Below are 24,726 nucleotides of genomic sequence, written 5' to 3'. Positions count from 1 at the left end.
AGGCAAGTTCAGGCAAGGCGACGTGCTGTTGTCATTTTGATCATTTGGCATGAACACGTGTTGTGTAATAATGCTGTGTTGTGTAAATGTAACACTTCAAATAGAAGAATTCTTTTTTGAGCAAAAACAGGAAGTAGTACTCACAAATGTTTGGATGTGGCAAGATGGACAACAAATAAAATCTTGATTTTTTTTTTTCAATCATTCCGGATAATTGTGATTTTAATCAACTTTAATGGAAGAAATAAACCCAACAAACATTTAGTGAACTGTTTATTAAAAAAAAAATCCTGTGGATGAAATTCAGACAAAAATAATAAATTCAGATTACAATCAGTTTTAATGTAACATTAACACTATAGCTTGCTTAAATTGATAATCCTTTTATATCACAATCTTTAGCAGTAAAAAGTTAATTTTGACTACAGTTAATTTGATAATTATTTTTCATGTACAATTAATACCATTAATGATGAATTTTTCTACTTGCTGTTTACTGAAAATGACATCACTTTTGGGTACCTGAGCCTCCAGCACACGTGAGGTCATTTCAGGGTGAGAGCAAGTGAAAAGAGTGTTTTGAAAAGTATTGACTGTGCGTAAAAAATACTTTTCACATTAACTCATTAAATCCCAAAGCTGTAACTTTATGTTTTTAAGAGCACAGACATCAAATCCTAGGTAATAATTTAGATTTTTTTTCAAACATTTTTAGGTGTTAGGCTGGAGTGCCTAAAATGGCTTATTGACAAAAATTAATTGTTAAAACTGGCTAAGTAATTGGACTACCCTTTAAATGCCACATTTAAGTAATTACTACCTATTGCAAACATGTAACGTAAACGGCTTATCCAGCTTTCTGCCACTTAAGTGAGATTTAGATTTCATGATTTAGCCAGGAATTTTGAAATGAAAATAAAGCGGGAAAATAACAAAACAAACAAACAAACTCACGCATTGAAGGCCGGCTCCCAGAGTCGTGCTCCAGCTCGTCTTCCTCGATGCAGTCGTACGGCCACTGAGTGAAGCAAGGGACGGTGGCCAGCGGGTGAGGATGAGCGTGCGGGTGCGAGGGCGAGGAGTACAGGTGGAGGTTGAGCGATCCCAGCAGGGAGGAGGACGACTGGCTGCTGGAGGAGGACGTGCTGCTGTTGGAGATGGTGGAGTGCGGTCTCTTGATGGAAGCCGAGTATTCGTACGAGGGGACCGCTATGGAGGCCCTTGTCCTACATTCTGATGGAAACACGGAGAAAAAAAAAGTGGGATTGTGTGTGAAATGAGAACATCATTGTAGATGTGTGCTCAATGTCGATGAGTGTAAAAAACTGATTTACTGTGAATGTGGAAAATCCACCTTTTTGATCTATCTCTATCTTTGCCACTTGCTATTAACTGAAAATACCAAATGCTCTGATTGTTCGTTACATGAGCCCTGAACAATTGTGATGTCATTTTCAGTCGATAGCAAGTGGGAAAATGCGCTACTAAGCTAGATAAAAACAGGTGGATTTTGTTGCCTAATTCATACTTCACAAACAGAATATTGACTCAGTCACTCCCATTTACGTCCCATTGATGAAAAATCTACATTCATTGGACTGATAGTAAATAAGTTGAGTCATTCACTGCTATTAACAGCAATAGAAGTCAAAAATGTTTTTTTTAACTGGGCTAAAAGTAAGTGAGTTCATCAAAATACTGTGTTTAAACTAATGGGGCTGCATAGAATATATTATTGAAAAGAAAGTTGTTGGATTGACTTCCCCTTTATTGTATTGAAATGAAGGATGGATAGTGAAAATTAGAAATACAAAAAACGTCTTCAGATTAAGATTTATTTTAATGATGTTTCTAATGTTTTGACTTTTGGAAATAAATGAGACCAAAGATAATTAGGGTGGTTAAAATGAGTTTTTTTAGATTCAGCTAGAAGTGATTTGGTCAACAAAATACAATACACCTTCCTGGAGGGTTGAACAATTGATAAAATTCAAATTGCAATGGAGCAGAATGCAATTTTCAAATTGCAAAAGTGCCGTTTTGATTTGGTTGCTCTGTAGGCTTTAATATCTAATACTACTTATTGCAACAGAGATTAATTTATTGATTGTGTTTGTTAAAAATGAATGGGAAGAGGACCATGAAAAAATCACTAATAAAACCACAATACGGAAGGGGAAAACATTGCAATTAAGATTACTTTTCAAAATTGTTCAGCCCTGGCATCAGGAGTAATAAAGGAATGATGGGGACTATTAAAAAAAGTCTCACCAGACCCCTTCATGATATAGTCAATGGCTCTATCATTGATGGCTGCATCACTGGGCTTAATGTCCATGAAAGGCTTGCTTCCAATTCCCATTGACACCATTTCCTGCATGCGCAACTCTGCAAGCCAAAATACACAAACAGTTTGTCTAAAAATGCGTAATTAATGGATACTCCTGAAAAAGAAACACACCTCTGTTTCGTAACGCCTGCCTCCAAAGGATTTTCCCTATGATGGAAGTCCACACCGCCTTGCTCTCCACGGAGCTTGCTTGCAGGATGAACGTGTCCTGGGACTTCCTTCGCCGGAACCAAATCTCAAAGCGCAGACCGCTATCGCCAACATTTTCAGTCATACCTATCTCTGCTGTCTATTTTTTTAAAAAGAAGAAAAAAAAAAACACTGTTTAGGCAGCCTAATAAGTTCTTGGCAGGCGGAAAATAAACCTTACTTTGTAGGATTGTTTGTAGATGTAAATGTCATATCCTCCTTCTATCTTTTTGGTCTTGCTGAAGAGGATGAGGTCTTCAAACAAGAAGACGTGGCGAAGGAACTTCCTGCGTCCACACCAGACGATGAACTCATCTTGGCAGCGAAGTTGACCCTGTTCTTTTAGATTCACCTAGACGGGAAGCACATCGGGTCACATGCGTCACACACAACAATGGAAGTACTGGCGGGATGGTGACTTCACTCTACTGTATACAAAAAAAAAAAAAGATGACATCAATTTTAAATATGCACTCCAGATAAGAGTATACGTGACATTGAGACATGAGCTTCCTTGTGGATTTTCAAGTTCCCTGTGGACATTTTTGTTCTTTTGTCTCATGCTCTTTTTTTAGCACTTTATGTAAAGCATCATTGAAGTGTTAATAAAACTAGCATTTACGATGTGATAATTACAACCCTTTAAAATAGCGTGGCCCTCCGAGAGAATCCATAATTTTTCCTGAAATTCCCAATGGCCAACCCTGGTATCCCCTGGATATGACTGTTTTGTTGCAAGTGTTGAAGTCAAAGCTTCACATTACAATTTCAAGGGAACTGTCCAAGTCCATGAAGTGAGTCCTTGAGTAATTTGAGTACCTAGATTCAAAAATGCTAATACATGATTGGTTAAAGTGCTACATAAATAAAGTTGAGTTACTTGACCCCTGACTACATGTGATATCAATTTCAGTCGACAGCAAATGCAAAATGCATTTTAAAGGTATTTGTACATGAAAATTAATGAAGTAGTTAAATTAATTATTTACAAAAAAAGAAGAAAGAGTCCTTAAATATTTTAAGTACCTTATTTAAAAAAAACAAAACAAAACAACAACAATAACTTTCAAGGCATTTTTTTTCTCGGATACCCGCTTATTAGTGCATATGTCTGAAAAAATGTCAAGCCAATTGTAGCAATAAATGTAAATGCTCTGCATGACAGTAAAACATGGCAAAGACGCAATGAGGCCAACTTCAAAATAAACCTTATTTAACCAAATAATATATCAATTATGAATGGCTTGTCATGTTTTTATTTTGAAGGTGTTTCCGGCAGCGTGTCACAGAATAAAGAATAAAGGACTCCCGAAACGAACAAGACAACATTGTTCTGAAATCACGTTCAATGGCCAATTATGGGCGTGAACAAACAACTTTATTCTGCTGATATTGGCATACAGTTGCAAGTGTTTAATCCATTGGCTACGGCTTCATTATAAATTTGTTTAGCATAAATTAGCTGCTGGCTAGCCCCGTTCCAGTACTCCATATAGGCTGGAGTGACAAAAAATAAATAACTGCACGTTTTGATGTTGACAGCTTGATATAGTTGCCATTCCTTCAGATCATTTTTTTAACAAACTGCACTGACTCACATGTGCTTTTTCAGTCGCCAAATTTGTTTTATAGAACAAAAATTATTTACAAGAGATTTGGAGGAGGAGGATGATTATCATTATTAACTCTTTCAGTATCAAAGATATATTCTCACGCTTTTTTGAGACTCCGAACGTTCCATCCTAGGTAATCATTTACGTATTAAAAAAACCAATATTTTTCAAGTGATTAGCTAAAGCAACGTCTAAAAATAGCTGGAACTGAAGGAGGTCATTAAGTATTAAAGTAAACCGTTGATTTAAACTTTTGTGTCATTAATTAAATGAAGTAATTCATGTTTAAGTAAAGCAACTGAGATTTAAAGTTAAGTAGAAATGTGTAATTTGTTTTTCTGTGTTTTTTATTGTTTTTCACCAGGAAGTTTGATTTTTTTTTTTTTTTTTTGTCGTGTAATACCTTTGTAATACTTTTGTCCATTAAGTGCATGTTTTCTACTTACATCACAGCCCCGAATGGCATCCATCGCCAGCAGGTCATTGCCATGGCGAAGCTGAAACTTGACCATTTCCTCAGCCGTGCGAAGGTCGCTCAGTTCTTGCGCTTGTGACTGGCCGCACTCCTTGATGAGATCCTTGAGCAGCAGGGCATATTTACTCATTCTCTGGATGGGCTTCAATAGGTAGGATGCCAGGTCCATCTTGTCCCCCAGATCAAGTTGCTTATTCTAGGACGTGAGAGCACAGTTAAGATGGTTCTAGCCATTGCAATGTTTTAATAGTCACTGTTTTAATGGTTGATTGTTTACATACAACGTGAACATTAAAGTATGTTTTAAGTCTAAATGTTTTGTAATCAAATAAACTTTGTAGATGTATAGATTGAGTTGCTACATGTCTTGTGAGACATGCATTTTTCACTTCTTTTATTTTGCACCATTGTGGACTAGTAATGATCTTCACACCCAGTGAAGAATGTTACCAGAGTTTCCAGACGCACCTTAAAGAATTCGTTCCCATGGCTGCTGAGCAGGGAGTCGGACTGGGGTTTATTCTTGCTGTACAGGGCATACATTCCAAACTGATCCTCCTGCACACATGCACACACACACACACACACAATTAACAAGTTAGAACAGTCATGAAAGCAAACTGGCATGTCAGCGTGCTCTCCTAAATATCGGGAGTACTTTAAACCACAGGAGTTTTGTGCTATTGAGCGCAAGGCCAAACTGTGTACAATTCTCCACCATATAAAACACATGAGCAAAAAAATGTTGGTACTTGTCTATTAATTACAGAAATACCCACAATGGTCACAGAAATAACTTGTTTTAGGTACATGTTTACTGTACCTCCATACAAAATGTCACTGGAAATAACAAATCATGACCCTGGAAACATCACATTTAGTTGTGTAATTAGATGTCAAAAGGTCATGAATTTTGATGGAACCTGAGCATGCTTAGTAAGTTGTCAGTACGCCTCCTCGGGGCACGGCGATTTGTTTGCACACACTCACATGTCGGAGGAAGCAGCTGCTGATGGACAGCGGGGAGTAAGCGCACGATTCCAGGTCCTTGAGGAAGTACTGGCTGTGAAAGTCCCACAGCTTCTCCACATTGCCAAAAATAATGCTCCGTTTCCCGCGCAGGTCCTGAGGCAGATCCAGACGTTCCATCTCGGGGAAATAATGCTCAATGATATAGCTGAGAGAGCGAACGTACTCCCTCTCGGTGGCGATCATCTCGTCCATGATGTGCTGCACTTTACTGGAAACAGAAAAAGCATCATGTTGAATAATAAAGTGAGATCTAGCAAGATTAGAATGCCGCAAATTTTTTTTGTCTTTGCACAGTACGAGATTTATTTCGTTTTTTTTATTGTTGAGCCATGACTGAGAATGTCCTATTTATGTTTATATTTGCACACTGGATTGGTAATGAAATGCCTTGTATGTTTCTATTGAACACATTCTCAGATTTACGAAATCTTGAAGGGTTTCTGTTTAATCTTTGCCAATTTTAAAATATAGTCAATGCCGCTATTCATCCAAATGCAGAATATCAGTCATTAATCGGCCGGGCTGATAATAGATCTATCTAAACAGATATAAAACTCATTGATTTAAACAGCTCTAATCTTGTCCTCTAATTGACTGGCGCTTCTACGGCAGCTGATAGCTCGTCTATGACCCAAGGCAACATCTCTAACCTGTATAGATGCATATTCTTTTAGTTTCAGTTCAATTGATGATTACTGTATATAGCCAAAATGTTACAACTTTGTATGAAGGTTAGTTAAGAATAAAAGCATTTTGACCTGCTCTGTTTCTTGCCACCCCCTTCAATGTGTCTGTTATGGATCCTGGAGGGCGTAGACATGCTGCGGCTACGTCCCAACGCTGGGCTCATGACATCAGGTCTCTGCAGTTTCTTCTCTGCTGACACGTTATTGGCTACCTCTAGACCCTTAATGTATACCCCCGTGTAACCATGCACGTGGCTGGAGTCTGAATGGCCGCCATCCCTGGGCGTCAGTTCGTAGCTCATTGTCTTCTTCATGATCTTCTTCATTGGTGATTTGCGGACTCGGAAAGCTGCAGAGATGATGGGCTCAGAATGGCATGAGATGGTGGAGTCGATAGTGCAGTCGCTGTCCGTGTCATCAAACATAGATGGACTCATCTTGCTGACAGGGGGGAAAGTGAAGCGTGAGGAGGCGATTGAACCAGAGGGGCTTCTTGGGAGAGTCTCATCGGAATACAGCTTGGTGTCATCGGCAGCCTGAGATGTTACTGCCCTGCTGGAGCAAGATGAACTATCAGCTAGAATCCCACAGCCACTATTCTCAGCTACACTAATTTGGATCTCTGCAGGCTTTAAAATATCTGTAAGTTCAGAGGAAATAGAGTCTGACGATGTCCTTGTTGCTCGGGCCAAAGTGTCCTCCAGCTGCTGCTTGGTCTGCTGACATCTGTGCCACACTGCATTCCACTGCTGTACTAACTGAGGACATTCCAGGGATAGCACCATCTCATTTAATGTGCTGAAGTTGTCCACGGAGAACTTGGAGGCCTCGGTGCAGTAATCCTGCAGGATTGGAATCACGGCAGGTGAAAGCGCTTCATCTGTAGTGTTAAGGTGACTGACATAGTCCTGACAGTGCTCTCTCCACTGGTTTACCTATGGATGTTAAAAAGAGAGTTGACTATTTTGGACTCCAGTACACATCTGATTCTTGAGCCATACAGAAAAGAACTGCTTTGCAATATACACAATCTTCTTTACACTTACAGATTCATAAAACTCATAAAGGTTTCCCAGTATGTCTAATTGTGCCTTCCTCTTCTCCACTCTGCTCAGAATGGAGACAAGATGTTCCTTGAATTCCGAGGAAACTGAGCCAGGAAGAAACTGTGGAGATTCGTTCACCATCTGCATGGCATGTCTCTGCTGGTGCTATTAACCAATACAAGGACAACTGATTACTTTACGCTTTGAGATCATGTGCACAAACGACGTGGACAAAATTTTGGGCACATAGGGCGCTAGTTTTGTGCCTAGCAAAAATCTAACATAACTGTGCACACGGGTGAAGGTTTCTTTCTTTTTAGGCATTTGTGCAGTTGTGGGTGTGAAGGTAGACTACTTTCTCCTCCGGCAGTGTAAATGGCTGGAGTCCATGTAGGAGATTCAATCATCAAATCACAAGCAAACTTGCAGTCCACTACATGCGCCAGAAATTAGGCCAGTTGTTAGGACGAGTAAAATTGTCTACTTTCAGACATCAATTTGTCAGGTACGCCAGGGGCATTGAATTTTTTTTTCCCTGGGTCCACTGAAAAATCTCGCATGGCACAGCATGGCCTGCCAAACAAAACAATATTTGCACCTGCACATGTGTGCGGTTTATGAAAATTGTGCCCATAATGGTTGTCCACAATATAAATTTTGTCTTTATAATGTACTATCACAGAAATTCATGTGTTCTGGTATCATCTCTGTTCTTGACAAGATACTTACCACTGACTCTTTTAGAAAATGGTCCAAGCTCTCTTTCATGTCTTTTATGCTGCTGACAGACAAGGCGAGTGATTCTAAAGATGCCAGATGCTTATCTCCCTCCTCATTGAACCACAGTTTGACCTGAAAACAAACAAGCAAGCAAACAAACAAATAAATACATAAATAAATACATTCCCACGTTGTTGTAAAGCACAGTGATCCCCAAACTTTTTGTATCATGGACCGGTTTAGAAACGTACATTATTTTTTGCAGACAGGGGGATGGGTGGGGGTGTGTGTGTGTGTGTTGGGGGGAGACTTTGCATTATTGCTTTTAAATTGACAGTTTAACTGAGGCAGTAATTTTAAAGAAAAAGGAAGATTTAAAATGAAATATTGAAGAATAAAACAAATGTAGGAAAACACTGTATTTGAAAATACACAAGGACTTACAAAAAGTGGATACCCGAGGAATTTTAAAAGATAAATAAAAAATGAATAATGCATAATAAATAAAAAATGCACGATCAAATGAATGTGTTACAATTGATTGTTGTTTTTGGTCTGGTGATTGATTTTATTTGGGCTAAACTATTGACTAATAGTTATGTGGGTAGGCTTTGCAAACTGCTCACATTTTCATGCTTTCCACCATTACTTGGGAACTACTTGTTCAAATGATTCAACAGATCTGTAGTCTTGCCGACATGCCTTGCGCAATTGCTTCATTTTTTTCTCCCATCGCTCTAGTGACACCACTGTGCAAAACATGGGAAGGAACTCTCTTGTCAAAATAGGTTCAACTTGTAAAAATCATGGCAAGTCATGGCTAGCCATCACCTGCATGCTTAGCTGCATGTTACTCTTCTGTTTTGTTTACAGTACTGACGCTTCGTTCATTTACTGGATGATTTTCTTTACTTCAACTTGCAAACCAAAGTTAGAAGGAAAAAATTGGACACGGATTGACTGCAACATTTGATTGAGAAAATAAGCTCAGAGCTTGCCACTGGTCACATCATATCACAATTCTCAATGGTACAGTCACCCAGCCCTACTAATGTTGCTCATCGGAGAGTAATCAGGGTGGGAGTGGGGTTATGATATATATGCTCTGCAATTTCTTTTTGGACGGGCGCTTGGGGACCACTGGTGTACTAGAGGGAAGCTATCAATAACGAAATAGTGAGAGTTCACCTGTTGTGTCTGTTCCTCAAACCTGCGCACCTCCAGGAGACTTTCTAAGTCTTTCTGAGATTTGTTGGACAGAATGACAAGCTCGTGGACCTCTTCATCCACTTGGTTGTACAGCGCACTTAACATATCTACAGCATCCCTGAAGGCATGCAAAATTATTATTGACAAGGTCCTTTTTGCATTAACAGGAAGTGAGACGCCTCGACTGCAGCAGTACCTGTAGGCCTCATTGTCACCGGCCTCTTCCTTCCTGATGCGTGCGAGGATGGTGCCTCCTTCCAGACGTAACCTATTTAGATGAGTGTCATCGAGCACACGCTTCATGAGATGCTTCTGCTGCGCTATCATTTGTGAAACCTCCTAAACAACAAAGGATCATTTTTGATTGATTCCCAATTTTTCAGGGTAACGGGACTATTTACTCCAAGTCATACTTCAGATGTCTTCAGGTTGCCGCAGTCACTTAACGTGGCAATAGATTCCTGGAGGGAAGCAATGGCTTCGCTGCAGCTGCTGGCAAATGGCTCTATTTTCTGTAAGTGTTTCAAAAAGGTTTGTTAGGCTTTGCCTTCAGTTTTGGCGGAAATAGTTTTGAAGGAGAAATGACAAAATAAAATACTCATTCTACATTTTTATTCATTCGATTATTATTCATAGAAATGTGAATATTCTTCATCCAAATTTGTCAATCCAGATGATCTGATCTGGATTAACAAACCCAGCTAACCAAACTGTTATTTTCTGCCCGTCGTCTGTACCATTCACCTGTCTGAAGAGCATCCAGTGGTTGTGGTCGTAATGGAAGGTGCCATCCAAGTCACGCGTGAGTTGATGCTGTTCAATATGTTTCATCAGAGACTTCAATGATGACAATGTCTCAGTCTGTGGTGAGACAAACACATGGGTCAGTGAACATCTCTTGTCTGTATTTAACACTAATGTGATTAAAAGAGTTGGGTGGGGACAAAGAAGGCAACAAACACCATTAGTTACAGAAGATGAAGTCATCCAAAAAACATCTATCAATTCTGCTCCTCAAAAGCCGGTGTCCTGGATGTTTTACCATATATGTCTCCCTGCTACAAAATCCTGATTCAAATGCTCAGTTATCAAGCTTCTGTGGACCTTGCTGAGCATCTAACCATTTGAATCAGGTGTGTCACAGCCAGGTGACACACAAAACATCCAGGGGAGCGGCCCTCGAGGACCAGGATTTAAAACCCAAATCTACAGACTATTGAGAATAGGCAGATGCATGGCAAGGATAACCTACTGGGAACAGCCACTTTAAAAAGTCACCGCATGACTTACTCATGTGACAGTAACTATATTTACTTACCTGTACGTTGACAATGTCCCTTTCAGGTTTGGCTGCTGCCTCCTTGTCCACCAGGAAAAGAACTGAGTAAAGTGCATTTGGTACCAGTGTCTGAAGAAACATGCACATGTTCACGATTATTAAAATGATTACGACTACTCATAATGTCAAAAGTTGAAAGGATGAGAGTTTTTACTGTAGTGGCCTATAAAGGTATTGGTACACATGTAGACAGGTGCTAATATGTCCTTTTTTACAATGTCTGGGTTTCCAGACTGAGGATTTCTAAGTCAGACACAAAAATGTAATCATATGGCTTTTGCAAGTCTTCTGACACCAACTCAGTCACAGCGAGTTAAAAACAGGCATGTAAGCACAGGTTAGGCCTCAGGCCAGGCTTTTCTCAGAAGAGGCTTTTGGATATGCAGTCATTACAACTTTAAGGTGTGCCTCTGCTGAAACGCTGAACATTAGGAAAATGTATAGGGCATGTTATAGAATGTAAAAAGAAGTAATACAATTGCCATTGCTTAAACACATGAGGTCAGTAAACTTTATTGGGTATTGCAAACCAGGTCTGTGCACATTCGCTGTCTGTTCTCACCTGAAACTCAGACAACGATGACAAGAGTGCTGGAACAGGCTGCTGCCTTCTGCAGTCTATCACAACTGTCAGACCTTCATCACGTTTTTCTTTCCTACAACCACAGCAAGCATACTCTAGTCACTTCGACTACATATTTACATAGCCATCAGTGCCTTAAGGGAAACTGGCAAAAAAATTCACAAGGCACATACACACAACCACAGATGAAAATACATATACAGTATTAGAGAGGGCTTGGTGGCAGAGTGGTTGTCACACCCGCCTCACGGTTCAGAGTCCCAAGTTCAAAAGCAGCTCATTCTGGCCTTCCTGTGTGGCATTTGTTTGTTCTACCTGAGCCCGCAAGGGTTTTCTCCAGGCACTCCGGTTTATTCCAACATTCCAAAAACATGCACGCTAGGTGTATTGGACACTCCAACCTTCTGTTTCAACCATCAGTAGGAATGGTGCTGTTTTATTTTGTCAATGGCCAAATATTAAGAAATTAACATTATTCTATCCTGTTCATTGCAGACTTGCTCAAAAGCAGAGTATTTTTAAGTTTAGTTTGGCAAAAAGCTTTGCTATGACTTGCTACAGTGGCATCTCTGTTGCTATCGTTAGCTGTGGCTGCAATTGGAGCTGAGTGCCTGGCATTTATGTGCAAGGCTAAATTTGAGCTGCTTCCTACAAATAACGGACCAACAACTCTTACGTGCGCTTCCATTTGATGTCTTTCTTTTGCTCCTGAACTTGATCTCCAGGAACCTATTTGGTTATCCAAACACAATGGTAGCCAATCAGTGTCCACTTCAAGGGTCCGATTGACCTTTGCTTTCCAATCCCAAACAACTGAAGCAAAAGAAGCCCGAAGCATAAAAAAACAAAAACAAAAAATGACAGAATCCTCATACGGAAAGCAGAAGGTTAGAGAGTGAAAACAAGTTTAACCCGATTAAAAAGAATGACACTTTAATAATGACTGTAATTAATTGATTGCAATCAGTCTGTTGAACGGACACACCTTGGTAAAAAATTATTTGCTGAAGAATCAGACCATTCCAAGCTTACCGAAGTGTGGAGTGGAAGTAGACGAGTAAATTGCTGAGTTCTTGCACCGTGCAACTTTCTCCTGCCCACACCTGAGCTCTGGTGCACACTTGCAATACCGCCCTCCCACTGCGATCTCGGCTTCCTGGAAGACAAAAGACCAGCGGGGGGTGAAATATTTTGAAAAGGAGGGGACTACTTTTTCACAATTTATGATATAAAAATAAAGTATGACTCCACTGATACATGGTTTAAACAAAAATGTTTTTCCTATGAGACTGAAGAATGAAATGAGGTCAAGGTGCAACTTACCTGGCAAAATAATAGCGCCAGATGCAAGCATTTCCTGATTGACCTCTGACATCCGTTTGGGGAGGGACAAATTACTGTCATTGGAGGAGCTTGATGATGACCCCAAACTTACGGCAATCCCATTAGCAGTTTTTGGGCAGTCGGACTCCTCCTCTGTGAGTCTGGACTTCCTGTCATCACCGGTGTCCTCCTCCTGGCCTGTAATATTAACAATAAACCACTATTTAAGAAAAAGAAGCTTCCTTTCACCTCAGTGTGGTATAATCATAGTAAACCACACTGACTCATCCTGGGGGCCAGGTGGAGCATCAGCATGAGTCAAGAGTGAATTCGCCGTTATTATAAACGTCAGCATTTTGGTCCCTGGGGCCCGTTAATAAGCACAACCCACATTCTCTATGGGTAATGCAATTTCCACACTGGATCTAGTGTGTGGCTTTGTAAAAGCACATCCGCACAAGATTATTCATTGTGTATCTCAATTAGCACTGATCTCAAATTGCACTTTAGTACAATACAAGAATGTTCTCACTGTTAGGCTTTGTGTGACGCATTACAAAACCTAAAAGAGAAACAACATTTTCTCTTCTTAATAAAGTGGGAAAGTGAAACGAGAAACTTTGGTGATGTCATTTAAACAAATCATTTAAACGGGTCTTCTCCAAACCCGTTTTAGACACCTGTTTTTATGGCAGTATTGCATTACAAAGTAGAGGTTCAATGATTAATCAAAAACGCAGAAATGCTGCCTTGTCCTGATTTTTGTACTACCGCAAGGTTCGCTGTGCATGTTTGCCAATTTAGCAGAATGGATTCTGCCAAGTTGGGAGGGCTGGCACAGCAGGAGTGCAATAATGGAGAAACTTTGATAGGCAGCTGTTAATACCAGCAGAGACAGGGATGCAGCCCTCCGAATATACCATAAGTACAGTGACGCTCGTTGTAAGTAAACATGCAGTTTATGTTTAAAAAAAAAAAAAAAAATCCAATGAATGTTGAAGACACCAATAGTCTTAGAAGAGCCCAAAATGACTTATGTCATAAGTCTTGATGGCAGTGTGAAAAAAAGTAAAAACAAACACAGAAACTGAAAGAGTCCCCGATTGCGTGCCAGTGACTGTTGTATTTTTCAATAGTTGGAGGCCTCTTTTATGTCCCACTCAGTTGTGTGGGAGTAAAACCAGCCAGCACAGCCTCTATTGTCTTGAAATAGTCAGTGCATTTCCTGTGCCACTGTGTGAGCCCGCCAGTGTTTGCCGCATGTTTCCTAAATTGCTTTGTTTTCACAGGAAGTGACAAACACAGAGTAAAGCCTCTGGAGTATTGTGAAAATCTGCTTTTTGTGTTCCTGGTTGGACACAACACACTGTTGAGGATAACTCTGCATCAGCTTGTAGAGATCGGACCTTGTGCTCAGCCTGTTTGGTTAAATCTTTTCTCGACTTATACTAATTAGGATCTTTTTTTCCACCTTGATACCTTGTTGGTTGACAAAGGGTACTTTTGTAATAGAGTCAACCCACACGTGATCTGAGCATCCCCATCCTTGAAAGCACTGTAGGACCATCTTATTGTAGAATACAGAGGTCCTTCTGCTTGGTTTACAGAATCTTTTGTCATCTTTGAAACAATGTTGAGGGAAACCTGCTTTGCAACAGGTGAAAGGCAATCTCTTCTGAGGTCATCTTAGGAGTGCAAAGGGGATCTGATGTTTGATTACCGGTACTTCTTCTACTGTACTGGATTGGGATTTCTGTGAGATGCTGGTGGGATGATTCAATAATATATAAAGTATTTTAAACTCCACTGAAATCACCTTTACTAAGTCAAGCCAAAAATGGTCTTTACAGTAACATGCTCAATCACGCCTCGCTACTTTAAAGACAGGATTCTACTAATACTTCGTTTGTGAAATATAAATTAAAGTCGTAAGATCCACACGTTTTTATCTCAAAGGGCGGCCATTTCATGACTTGTTGTCAACTGAAAACAACATAACAGTTGCTCAAAATTGACCAATCATGGCTCACCTGTTTTCTGAATTTGTTTTCAATAGCCGAGCCCTGAGCAAGTGTGATATCATTTTAGCTTGACAGGTAAATGTTGCTGTTGAATTCATATCCCACAAACACTATTAATCAGAATATTATGTTTATAGGCTGGATAGAATATATTATTGTAATGTTCAAACGTTGTTTTTGGATTAATTTGCCCATTCAAACGAAGGAAATGTAAAGTATAGTCTAGACTAGAAAAATCATTTAAAAGCTAATGGTCAGGCACAGATAATTATTATTGCACATATTCAAGTAAAAAAAGAACATCAGCATTTTATGTTTTTTTTTTTTTACTGTTCCTTTTTCCTATATTACATTAGCAAAGGTTAAGTGAAGGGAGTAAATTAAAACAAAATATATATATACTATTTTATGTTAATGACCACAGTAAAATTACTTAATGAATATGAAAAAAATAGGATTTTTCTCAAAGTGAGTTATTGTCCAACCCATGAAATAAGCTTCCTCCATAACAAAAAAGCCCCTCAGACATCACCCTTATGTTATTTGTTACCTATGCTACAGTACACTGCATGAAACAACACAAAACCAAACAAAACACTCAGTGCAAAAGACAACACACAGATGTGACTTCATTTTCCAAACCTGCACTCCATACGTTTGCACACACCCACACAGAGGTGCCAAAATCCACAAAAAGTCTCCTTTGAAAAAGCAATCTGTCAGCAGTGACGGCATTAATGTTTCGTAGTTGTGAGCTGTCTCACTCTTGATGAGCTGTTGTAGCTAGTCTTGCTGCAGGCTATCATTTTAAAACCTGCCCACATTTAGCCTGTTATAGTTTCAATTCCCAAATTTGTGTTTTCATACACTTGTTGTGTTACTTGTAAAATGATGAGCCATACTGAATCACAGTATACTGAGCCCATTTTGAAATATGTGTGAATGATGTTTCAAATTAAATTGTGGAACAATATCAGTTGTTAAAGAGGGTTAATCATGGAAGAATGACAAAGAAAATAGCCTTTGACTTGATTTCCCTTCTGACATTGACAACACCAGATTCTAATGTATTGTATGTTTGTTGCGGTCCCCATCTGGGCAAAATAAAGAAAGTCTTTATGACAAAAATTATATAATGATCTTTGGAAGTTTGAACATTGTGAGGTGCATATCATGACATATGATACTGGCACATACCTGGCACTTCTTTGCTGCTCCTCCTTTCACAACCAGGAAGAGAGGCCTCCACTTCCAACTTCCCAAATCGAAGAACATAGCCATTCATCAGCTTTTTGGGGGAGATGCTAGTTGAGCCGCCAGAAGAAGACCTCTCTCTGTGAGCTTTACCCTGGCCAGCCTTGTTAGCCCTCTCCAGCGACTTGGAGCGGCGTTCCGCCCGTCTCTCCGCACTCCGCAGTCCCTTCTGTAAGTAATGCAAAGGTGTGCTGGTTCTGGAATCGTCACCACTGAGCCAACCTCGACTTCCCAACCTCCGGGATAAGTGTTCTCGAGAAGAAGTACGAGTGTCTGGGCTGCTGCCTGGCGTCACGGAGCCGTCTCTAAAGCCAGCAGGTTCTGTATTTTCTTCCAGGATGGACTCAGTGCTGGAGCCGAGGCTCATGGGGTTCTGCAGGGCTTCCATGTAGGATTTCCTGAAAAGTCTTCTGCTCTCAAAAGCCGCAGAGTCTCTTGGATGACGTCTACGAGGGCCTGGATTGCTGAGGTCCGTACTAAAAGAGAGCATCTTAGACACTGGTCCTCTTTCTTTCCCGCCAGTGTCCTCCCCACTGTGCTCTGTCCCACGTTCTTCAGTGTGGCTGATCTTAATGATGGGAGTTGTTATGTCTACCCTATGCATGCTATGGCTATCGCTGCTGGTATCCGTGCAGTTTCTGTTTAGTGCGATGGGCTCCGAAAAAGTGGAATCCGCTCCCTGAGAATGGAGGGACTCCCTGGAGCTTCGATGACTGTCCAGGGTGCCCGTGGATCCGCTCGTACTACAGGTGCTGAGTTGGCCGCGGAAGCCCACCCTGCTGCAATGTGCTTGCATGATGGCTTCCGCTGTGCTGCTGACAAACAGAGGGTTGACCACGTTCTTCCACGGGGTCCTGTAGACAGATTTGCCAGTTGTAAGCAGGCAGTTCTGTAGCGAGTGCAGGTTCCGTTCCAGTGTTACATTCTGCAGGAACTCAGCGGTGAAGACGCTGCCATACATGCTCTCCGCAATGAGGATCTCCACGATGGCCTGCCCACTGGCCGACAAGCATTTTATCACGAGCTTGGCAGCCTTGCGGCCTAATGGGACAATTTGAAGGTAGAAGTCTCCTTGCTTTAGCCTCACTTTGTGCAAGGGCGACAGTTGCAAGACCACTTTGTCATGGATGCAGAGAGGCCACCCTTCATTATAGAGCAGCAGTCCTCGGAACCTCAACTGGAAGAGGGGAAATACAGTTAAAACTTGTCCCAGGAACAAATTGCCTTTTGTGTGTAAAGACAGCTTGTGAGGCGACTTGCATCACTGTCTCCAAAATCGTCACTAAAGTTACAACACATATTTAACTTTAATAGAGAGTCACTAAGCACATGATGAATCACTGACTGTGATCATTTGTCTTAGAAAGACTTGTCAGATCAAGCCTGGTTTCCAAACAACCAAAACCTTGTTGTGACCAAAATAATAAAGGGATACTAGACTTATTTAACCATTTTCAGCAGTAAAACGTTAATATCTTGTTCATCCATCTATTTTCTAAATCCACTTCTTCTCACAAGGGTCACAGGTTTGCTGGTGCCTATCCCAGCTGGCTTCAGGCGGTAGGCGGGGGACACTGTGAACTGGTTGCCAGCCAATCGCGGGGTACACAGAGATGAACAACCTATCACACACCCAATCACAACTTAGGACAATTTAGTATGTGCAATTTGCCTGCCATTTATGTTTTTGGCGTGCCAGAGGAAGCCGGAGTGCCCAGAGAGAAAACACACAGGCTTGGGGAGACCATGCAAACTTGACACAGGAAGGCCGGAGTGAGGTGGATTTAAACTCTGGTTCCTTTAACTATGAAGCAGATGTGCTATTCACAGCGTCACCAAGCCACTTATCTTGTTCATATTTACTTCAATAACTTCATTGTTTTTCATGTACAGTTAATACCTCCAAAAATACATTTAGTCATCCGCTGTTCACTGAAAATGATGTGAGATGTACTGTTGACTCAGGTAGCAAGTGACCAATCATACTAAGCTTGCGAACGTCACATGACCAAACCCAGAAAACAGCGGAGCCGTGAGGAGTTGTAGCCTGAGCCCTGAGTACATGTGATGTCATTTTAAGTTGACTGCAAGTGGCAAAATGTGTTTTTATTGGTATAAATTGCACATGGAAAAAAATAGGTATTAATCTAAGTAGAAAATATATATAAAAAAAAGAAAATAAGTAAAGTTTAGAAAACTGTTTCTTAAGCAGTTCCCAGATGGATGTACAAGTACCCTTGAGGGTATGTGAAAGCCCTTCAGATGCTAATGAGATTTTAACAGGATTTCTGCAGCAAATCTGATTCAATACTTTTTAATACCGTGAACAGACAAGCTATCTTCTGGAGATGCTGAATAAAATACACTTTGAGATACCGCAACAAATGCAGTTCCAAAGTTTAATAAATAAAACTCAGATGACATATCTCTATAGTCAAGTTAAATACTCCACTGAGTTGAACATGCATAAGAACATCAAAAAGGAGGATGTACTTGTATCGACTAACATTATGAGATCAAAATGACACAAAAATTAACCACTCACACAAGTCTCTTGTTGGATGATCTGAAGAATCCTCTTGGCTGGAAGCAAGAAGTCGATGAAGCAGCGAAGGCCGTCCCCACGATACTGTCTTTCCACCACGCTGAAAAGTTGCCATAGGACGGTGGAGGCCGTAGCGCTGAAGGGCCGGTACAAGGCCGACAAAGTGCTTTGGATACAGCTGTCCAAAGACTCAGCGTCCTGAGAGAAACACAGAAATGTTTCATCCAGACTTTCACAGAGTATAGATTGGCTCACTTTTATGTATGGAGGACCAAAAAAATGCTTAGTTAATCACTTACTAAATGATGGTCAAAAGAAACCTATTCCTTCAATGCAACAATAGAAATATGTTCAATATTGCGTTATTTGGCGGATGACACTGGTTATCTGTGACATTATTCATGTAGACAGCACAGTCTCACAGCTACTATCATACCACCTACACACATTGCAGTAAAACCACAAGAAATGTCCACCATCGTAGAACATAATGTGACAAGCTGAACTGAAAACTTGTAACATATGACCATTTAAATGGGAAGTCGAGTCAAATATTTTTTTTTTAAATAATATGTTCTATGCACTACCAATAGACTAAACAAGGCATTCTTGTAAAATTGGGTTTGTGGAATTTGAAATAGACAGCAAGATCCTCTCATTTTTATCCATCTCAGATGGCGGACATTTTGCTGTGGGCTGACATCACAATTGGTCTGGGCTCAGTCAATTAACAATTGTATTAATAAGAATATGGTGTTGGGGTGCATATTATTGTATAGGACATTTTTGTCTTGACTTCCCCTTAAAACATGAAAAGACTACTCATGCAAATTTATATCATTTCCAAAAGAAACCGTGTTTGGAAAAAAAACGCTTATGTACCAGAAAGATTGATTGTTTCTCATGAATGACCATCATCATAACTGCAGATAAATATGCTTATTTACAGACTGATCATGATCCCATGTATTCAGGAAGTTGTATCATGATAGGAAACACGGGCCGGTGATGAACTTTCCATCAGACAAAGGGGAAACACCTGGACCAAGTGACGTCACTCAGAGTGGACACAAACAGCACAACTGGAAAATCCACCCAGTGCAGCCTGACCTTCTAATAGCAGCCGAGGCGCGTTTAAAAAAAATTCTGACTTATACATGACTTGACAGGTTAGTTATTTAGAAAAGTACATTAGCCAGAATAAATGGCGGTCATGGAGCATAAAGAGACTGATCTGGAGTGGAAGTCATGTTCACAGCTCAGGCAAGGGCGCCAAGGCCAAACATCCTACCGCTATCTGTCCTTCCCAAATGGAACACAACAGTACAATGGACATCTGCCATTCGTGATAACCATGCAGATACACAGAAAAGCCAGGGAAAGTCCCACCATTTGGCATCTATGTAACACTATTGAAAAACATTTTGGAACTTTCACTCGGTCACATTTGCAAGACAATGTGAACTAAATCAAAGCATCCCATGTTTCAGTGGTTTAAATCAGACAGCACATCGTTTTACCCTTTGTAGGACTGTTGAACTCAGCAGCTCAACGCTGTTTATTAGAGGAGATTGAGTACAGTTCACTGCCTTGGTACACATGCCACGACTTGGCTACAAGGCCCTCATTGTGATCACCACCTCCCTAAGTGGTGTGAGCAGTACAGTGTTGGTCTCCAGAAACAAAGCGCCCACCTCCATTAGTAGTCAGACAGCACTTAGCGGGACAGAAATGTCTCTAGGCTTTAGTCACTAGGCAGGAGAAGAACAACGTGGTGTTTTATGAGGAGAATGCCAACAATGGAAGGAAAGCCTTCGTGACACTGTGAAGATGGGTCACTAGGTTTCCTTTTTTGGTTCCCAAGGAAGGAAAAAAAAGCACAAGAAGGGACCTGAGATTTTCAAGCTAATACATGTAGAACACCAACCATTGTTGTTAACTCGGTATTGTTTAGTGATATAAAAAATAAAACAATATTACACAAAAGGGAAGGATGTTGTACTTGCTAACCTTTCTAGAACGGATTCAGTACTTAAATTAAACAGCCAAGATACACCAAACAAATACTATGGAGGATTGCAGAAATCCGAATTACTGCTGAGAGGCTGAAATTTGAGGATTTTGATAACTTTGTTAAACAATGGCTCTGGCTGATTAGTCTATTCTTAAAATAATAAAAAGTTAATGTTTTTGATTAATTGATTAATTCTACCATCTCTAGTTGCAATTTGACAAGATTTATTAAAAAATGAAAATCTGTCAAAATGCAAAGTGTGTGAAAAGCCACTTCGATGTGAGTACCGTATAAGGCTGATGGAATTTTGAAAATCAGATTTTGGAATCAGATTCCAGCATTCTGGAGAAAGTGAGCCTTTTGTATGGGGAAAACAGCAATTTTGTTTTTGTATTATATTGACTATCTGGTCAAAAGACAAATTGGAGTAAACCAACTATTATTTTTCAACATTGTCCTTCTTCTATTTTGCCTTCTATACAGAATATTACACTCTGTCATTGGTTTTTAAATTTCAATTACAAATATACATTCAGTTTTCAGGGGAGAAAATTAAGTGTCACTATTCAAATGCTAACACTTGCCTAAATAGCTCTATTTAATGAGTAGATGGAAGATTGTTGGTGAGAAAAGCAGCGTGGGCAACAGAATTTGTCATGTACAAAAACAATCTTTTTTTTTTTTTACATTTATTTATTATGGGGTATTATTGAAGCATTTGAAGTGCTCATTTAATGTTGTTAAGAAAATCCCACCCTTATCTCTGCTAATTTTGAACCTGCACACATCTAATGACATCAGTTGCCAGCGACAATGAAATTGTACCAACTTTGAGTGAATTGTCTGCAGTCGAGTACAAACTCAACTTTATTTATGTAGCACTTTAAAACTATTTATTACAAGTCTTGAACTAGAACCCATCTCGTGCAAGTTTATCTAATGTTCAACAAAATAAAGGAGCTCAGCTGTACACAGGAATGCAGACGTTGCCCTGCTTTAGACCTTCGGTCATGACATAGTAATGAAGAGGAAAGTCCCACCCTTTCATGATCCCAGGTTTTGTTGGTAAATGGCTGCCTGTGAGATGGAGGAGATTGGTAGGAATTAGTGGCCTCGGGATCCAGGTGGGCTACTTTTGTCTGAGACATTAGAAAAACAGCTGTTACCGACATGCGTAAAAAGAAGCCCGAAGATTTAATTCAGTGTGTGAAACAACACAGCTTCTGGGCATCCATTATGCCTTCATCCAATAGTTTTTAAGTTGGAACAAAAAATGAATCAAGGGGAAAAAAAGGCATACACCAAGGCTGCATCCGAGCGAAAGGTGGAGTGAGAGTGATCGAGAGGTGCTCGCTGACTCATTTAGTGGGTCACGGGCACAAAAGGCTGCCTACCAGGCATTCAGTGAAGCATGAAGCCACCAGGGGAGTGTAACAGGAGAGCCCCCAGCTACTGAGAGTCTCACAGGCAGCAGGATGATGCCAAAAGGCCACAGGTGGTTCAAACCTGCCAGGTCATTTAAATTAAAGATTTCGTCCACTCTATTGATAGGAATCAATGACAAGGATCAGCAAAAAACTGGACTTGATAGACTTAATGGATTTGGGCTTGCAGTTATGACAATCATAATCATCATTCATAATCATAAATGAAAGTGGAAAATAAAATTGTATTTGTTTGGCCTGTTCATTAGTTACCAGGCTTTGTCTGGGTTTGTGGCCTTGACGACAGTAAAAACAAGCTTCTTTAGGGAGGGCTATCTCTTAGTGATAAATGTTAACCTTTGAGGGTCACTTACTCTAAGATCAATATTTCAGTAAGTTCTGCGTGAAAAAAATGACCACAAGTTCTGTATACTTAGGTCCAGAAGTATTTGGACAATGACAGAGTTTTAAACCAAATATTTTCTTCACAATATAATGTTCAATGCACCCCCTTTAGTGCAAGCACAGCATTCTGATTAATATTGTTTTTTAGTAGTACTGTAAAGGTTTGTACAATTTTGAGAATAATTAAGATCAATAATGAATTTAATTAATTCATTTACTTTAATCTTAACTAAACATTTCAGAACCCCTCAACCAGCTTTTTTTTAAAAATTTAGACACATTGTATTATTGTGGCAGATCAAAAGATTGATATCAACAAAAAAGTGTGTTCATTTTATTAAACAGACTTTAACAGATGCAGTTTTTGTAACCATTCTTTTGCTTCATTTGAGAGTAGCTGCTTCTTTGGTAAGCACTGCTTTATGATTATCAAATGTGGTGTTTTCCATTCATCAGACCGACGGCTCTCACATGCACTTTCATTTTCATAACTTCCATCTGCCCCTTAACTTGATCTCCCATTCACAACAGGAACCTATCAGGTTATGCCACACACAATGACAGCCTATCAGTGTCAACTTTGGAGTGTGATTGACTTTTGATTTCAAATCCCCAAACATTCAAGCACAGTTAGCCTGACACATAAAAGTGAATCTAATCAGCATACTAAAAACATACATTTACAGTAGAAATTAAATATTAGATTAACATTATTAACATATTTAAAAAATACAAACAAAACAAAATCCATCCATTTTTATGCATTTTTATGCATCTCAGGGGGTAGCCCTGGGAGGGTCCCCTTTAAAGAGATAATTGAAGGGCTTTCAGTTGTCAGGTAAGATGTTTTTCAAAAGTATGACAGTTCGTATTGAATAAAATCATAAGAGTGGCCCAGTTTCAAATGTTCTGAAAGCAGTCATTTTTCAGGGTTTCAAATGGTAATTTCTGGGAACTTACATTTTAGGCTTGAAAATACATGTAGGGAATCTTAACTGCGCCATCTTATTAAAGCTGTTTTTAAGAGTCTTGCCATAGTTAAGAGAAAGACTTGATTTATGTTGTCGGCCGATTGATGTCTTTGCTTGACAGGATGTAAACAGCACTTTCTGCAGGATATTGTTCTTGAGTAGCCCATGCTGACCTTTTTGACTCCATGCAGTAGTATTCTACATTCCTCAACACACACTTGTATACATATTTCTTTGCGATATTGGAAAGAGAAAATACAAAGTGGGAAGTGACAGCAGAGTCAAAAAGAGCTCTAGAAAAAAATCTGTTGATTCCTGTGCAAGGTAAATATAGAACGGGTGCATACCAAAACAAGTTGGGAGTTGATAAAGGAAAGTTGCTTATCAGAGAGGATACAAAGTTGTGTACTTCACTGACCTAAGTAGTGATACAAGTATACATTTTAAATCTTTTTTTTTCTCCTGATTGGGCTTTGTCACATGCATCTAACATCAGAGAGAATTTCAACAGATCACAACTTAAGTCGATTATCCATGGCGAGACAACAGAGCGAGTAAAGTTCATAAAAACATTTATCTGTGAATTGTTATGTATTGTTTTCAAAACTCAAAATGTTTTTCTTTATGTAAATGTTTTTCTTTATGTTTTTCTCTATATAATGTTTTTTTAATTAAAACATAAATGTAGAGAAATATGTTTGTCATTTAACAGCCACAACATGCAGTGTCAGCGTCCACATTGTTCTTCTTCTTCTTCTTTTATGCAAATATAAATAGACAGCTGCTTTTTTTAAGGGCTGAAGTCAAGCAGTAAACAAAATAACACGTTAAATAACTTCTACACGCAGTACATGCCAGCACAAGTCACCAAAGCGCATGTCAAGTCCATACCTTAATACTCAGGTAGTTGTCACAACTCCTCGACTTGGCTCTGGCGTGCATTTTGCCATGTGACAGCATTGAGGCACCTGATCAAAATCCCAGGCGGTTCTTTAATGACGAAATAAGCTGTGTCAAATCCAAGCTGCACAATGCAGTGTATGATCAGCCCAATGCTGCCCTCTCACCAGGTCCATTTCCAGCTCTTGTGCTTTGTGGCAGCTGGACGTGAATAAACTCCTGCTGGGGCGTGAGAGCGTCCCCGTCACTCAATCGCACTCCCTCCTCCTATCCAGAATACACCCAAAGCCCTGCCTCTCCATGCTGAAAACCTCTTCCAGCTGGATAGATGCAAACTGCTGAAACTCATCATTCTAAATACACACACACACACACGCACGCACACACCAATGTGCACACACACACCCACGCGCACACACACATGCAAGCTACTTGGTCCTAGAGTCCCAAACTCTCCACCCAGTAGGGGTCGGACTCTGACTAACTCCTCTCTGGCCCAGTGACCCCTTGCACCTCTACCTCCACAAGCAGCACCCCGCACCCCTCCTGGCCACAATGGGCCCTCTTTTGTCCCCACAATACAAATGGACTAGGGTTTCAGCTTATTCTGCTGCTTTTCAAAAGGGC

The 24,726-nt window shown here is 40.1% G+C and overlaps 1 protein-coding gene across 2 annotated transcripts in view; it reads right to left on the bottom strand.

The window, feature by feature from the left end:
- LOC148425419 (pleckstrin homology domain-containing family G member 4B-like) overlaps positions 1–24,232 on the bottom strand; it is a 28,886-nt gene extending 4,654 nt beyond the window's left edge. For both annotated transcript variants that reach the window (XM_088411383.1, XM_088411384.1), the window contains exons 1-21: positions 24,091–24,232; positions 18,386–18,583; positions 15,784–17,017; positions 12,566–12,763; positions 12,275–12,398; positions 11,222–11,315; positions 10,639–10,728; positions 10,065–10,181; positions 9,734–9,832; positions 9,517–9,659; positions 9,300–9,438; positions 8,121–8,243; positions 7,392–7,556; positions 6,418–7,280; positions 5,618–5,867; positions 5,096–5,185; positions 4,599–4,823; positions 2,721–2,891; positions 2,462–2,639; positions 2,272–2,388; positions 955–1,233 (exon numbers count right to left, since the gene is read on the bottom strand). In XM_088411383.1, the coding sequence (XP_088267509.1) occupies positions 955–1,233; positions 2,272–2,388; positions 2,462–2,639; positions 2,721–2,891; positions 4,599–4,823; positions 5,096–5,185; positions 5,618–5,867; positions 6,418–7,280; positions 7,392–7,556; positions 8,121–8,243; positions 9,300–9,438; positions 9,517–9,659; positions 9,734–9,832; positions 10,065–10,181; positions 10,639–10,728; positions 11,222–11,315; positions 12,275–12,398; positions 12,566–12,763; positions 15,784–17,017; positions 18,386–18,583; positions 24,091–24,159 (4,966 nt within the window). In that variant the 5' untranslated portion in view covers positions 24,160–24,232. The remainder of the gene's footprint in view (positions 1–954; positions 1,234–2,271; positions 2,389–2,461; positions 2,640–2,720; positions 2,892–4,598; positions 4,824–5,095; positions 5,186–5,617; positions 5,868–6,417; positions 7,281–7,391; positions 7,557–8,120; positions 8,244–9,299; positions 9,439–9,516; positions 9,660–9,733; positions 9,833–10,064; positions 10,182–10,638; positions 10,729–11,221; positions 11,316–12,274; positions 12,399–12,565; positions 12,764–15,783; positions 17,018–18,385; positions 18,584–24,090) is intronic.
- Between the last annotated feature and the right edge of the window lie 494 nt (positions 24,233–24,726).

Source organism: Hippichthys cyanospilos, chromosome 3, assembly GCF_059441005.1.
Source record: "Hippichthys cyanospilos isolate Australia breed blue-spotted pipefish chromosome 3, RoL_Hcya_1.0, whole genome shotgun sequence".
Lineage (NCBI taxonomy): Eukaryota > Metazoa > Chordata > Actinopteri > Syngnathiformes > Syngnathidae > Hippichthys > Hippichthys cyanospilos.
This window is presented reverse-complemented; position numbering and strand designations above follow the sequence as displayed.